Source organism: Austrofundulus limnaeus, unplaced genomic scaffold (genome assembly GCF_001266775.1).
Source record: "Austrofundulus limnaeus strain Quisiro unplaced genomic scaffold, Austrofundulus_limnaeus-1.0 Scaffold1256, whole genome shotgun sequence".
Classification (NCBI taxonomy): Eukaryota; Metazoa; Chordata; class Actinopteri; order Cyprinodontiformes; family Rivulidae; genus Austrofundulus; species Austrofundulus limnaeus.
The window spans coordinates 125,063-126,940 of NW_013953658.1; the positions used below are offsets into that span (position 1 = coordinate 125,063).

General features: G+C 46.7%; 2 protein-coding genes across 2 annotated transcripts in view; one reads left to right on the forward strand and one right to left on the reverse strand.

Moving 5' to 3' along the window:
* Window positions 1–322, forward strand: part of LOC106534739 (uncharacterized) — a 2,119-nt gene extending 1,797 nt beyond the window's left edge. Inside the window, exon 2 of the mRNA XM_014031470.1 lies at window positions 16–322. Coding sequence (XP_013886924.1) covers window positions 16–297 — 282 coding nt within the window. The 3' untranslated portion in view covers window positions 298–322. The remainder of the gene's footprint in view (window positions 1–15) is intronic.
* LOC106534738 (serine/threonine-protein kinase 32C) overlaps window positions 1–1,006 on the reverse strand; it is a gene marked incomplete at its 5' end in the record, with an annotated part of 4,222 nt that extends 3,216 nt beyond the window's left edge. Inside the window, 2 exon segments of the mRNA XM_014031469.1 lie at window positions 4–857; window positions 939–1,006. Of these exon segments, the coding sequence (XP_013886923.1) occupies window positions 662–857; window positions 939–1,006 (264 nt within the window).
* Window positions 1,007–1,878: the final 872 nt, after the last annotated feature.

The window sequence follows — 1,878 nt, forward strand, 5'->3', positions numbered from 1 at the left end:
GACCTGGATCTGGACAGAAAGTGGAACTTGTCTGACCTGGTCCAGGACAGGAAGTGGAACTTGTCTGACCTGGATCTGGACAGAAAGTGGAACAGGTCTGACCTGGTCCAGGACAGGAAGTGGAACTTGTCTGACCTGGTCCAGGACAGGAAGTGGAACTTGTCTGACCTGGTCCAGGACAGGAAGTGGAACTTGTCTGACCTGGTGCAGGACAGGAAGTGGAACTTGTCTGACCTGGTCCAGGACTCTGTCACATGTCGAAGGCTGAAGGGAGGAGTAAAGACAAATCCTGCCTGAATCTTTCAGTCCAGTTTGGCACAAGGAGTTAGACCAGAATAAGAGACGTTTCCTCCTTTAAACCCACACCTTGTCCAGGTGAGGTCAGGATGAGGTCAGGATGAGGTCATGCGTGTTGAGCATCATGTCTCTGACCCACCTGTCTGTACATCATGCTATAAAGGTGTGTTGCATAGAGACTTAGAGCTTATAGGTGGACTCAGTCAGCAGAACCGTCGGCTTCATGTTTCACCAACAGATGCTACAGAACAGAAAAGAGCGGGAACTTGGTGGAAGCCATTTTGGGTCCCCCCTGTGCGTTTTCTCTGCTCCTTGCTACAACAGGACTGGAAAAGGGAGAACGGATCTGGCTCTGTGGGCGGGGCTAGCAGCTCCCGGGGGAGGAGCACACGGAGCCACACATGCTCAGTTTGGAGGAAGACTCGGGCTCTGGGTCAGGATCCGGTTCTGGTTCTGGCACTTCCTCATCTGTGGGTCCAGCCTCCCCCTCCCCGTCATCGTCTCCTGTGGCGGCGTCGCCCCCAGCTTCTGATGGCCCCTCCTCCTGACGCCTTTTCAACCTCAGACACACAAATCAATAATAAACTAAATCAGAAATATTTATTTTAAATAAATGTTGAATAAATTCAGGCCTTTCTTACTTTTCTCTGTTGAAGATCATGAACTCCTGCTGAACGGCATCCAGACACTCCTGAAGGTAATCATTCTCCTGCAGACAGAACAGGATCACAGCCACCATGTTGGATCAGTCAGAAACAAGTGGGCTCTCTGCCGTACATAGGAGGAGTTTATCTGTGTGGGCGTAGTCCTAACTATGATTGGTGGAGTTTGAGTGTGGGCGGAGTTTGTCTTAACCATGATTGGTGGAGTTTGAGTGTGGGCGGAGTTTGTTTTAACCATGATTGGTNTGAGTCACCTGACTCCACACAGAAAACATGACTCAGCATCACTCCTTTAATTATTTACTGGTTTTATGGAGATTTTTTTTCTTTAAGGTTTCAGTCAAATCTGTGATTTTATGAGAAGAAAACAGAAAACTGAACTTTAAGAGCAAAAAGTTTTTTATTATTGTAAAGTGGGTTCATTGGACAAGTTATAAACAGTTAACATCTTACCTGCTTCAGATCAAGAAATAAAGTTAAAAACCAAAAGAACTGATGAGCTAAAGGCTAGTCTGAACACAGAGTCTGTATTTATTGAACAGCTGATATTTTAATTTGATTAAATGAATCCAGGTCTCAGAGAGGTGGAGGACACCTGGACATGTCTCAGTCCCTCACAGAGACACATGGACATGTCTCAGTCCATCAGAGATACACACGGACATGTCTCAGTCAATTACAGAGACACATGGACATGTCTCAGTCCATCACAGATACACATGGACATGTCTCAGTCAATTACAGAGACACATGGACATGTCTCAGTCCATCACAGATACACATGGACATGTCTCAGTCCATCAGAGACACATGGACATGTCTCAGTCCTTACAGAGACACTTGGACATGTCTCAGTCCATCACAGGAACACCTGGACATGTCTCAGTCCATCAGAGACACATGGACATGTCTCAGTCCT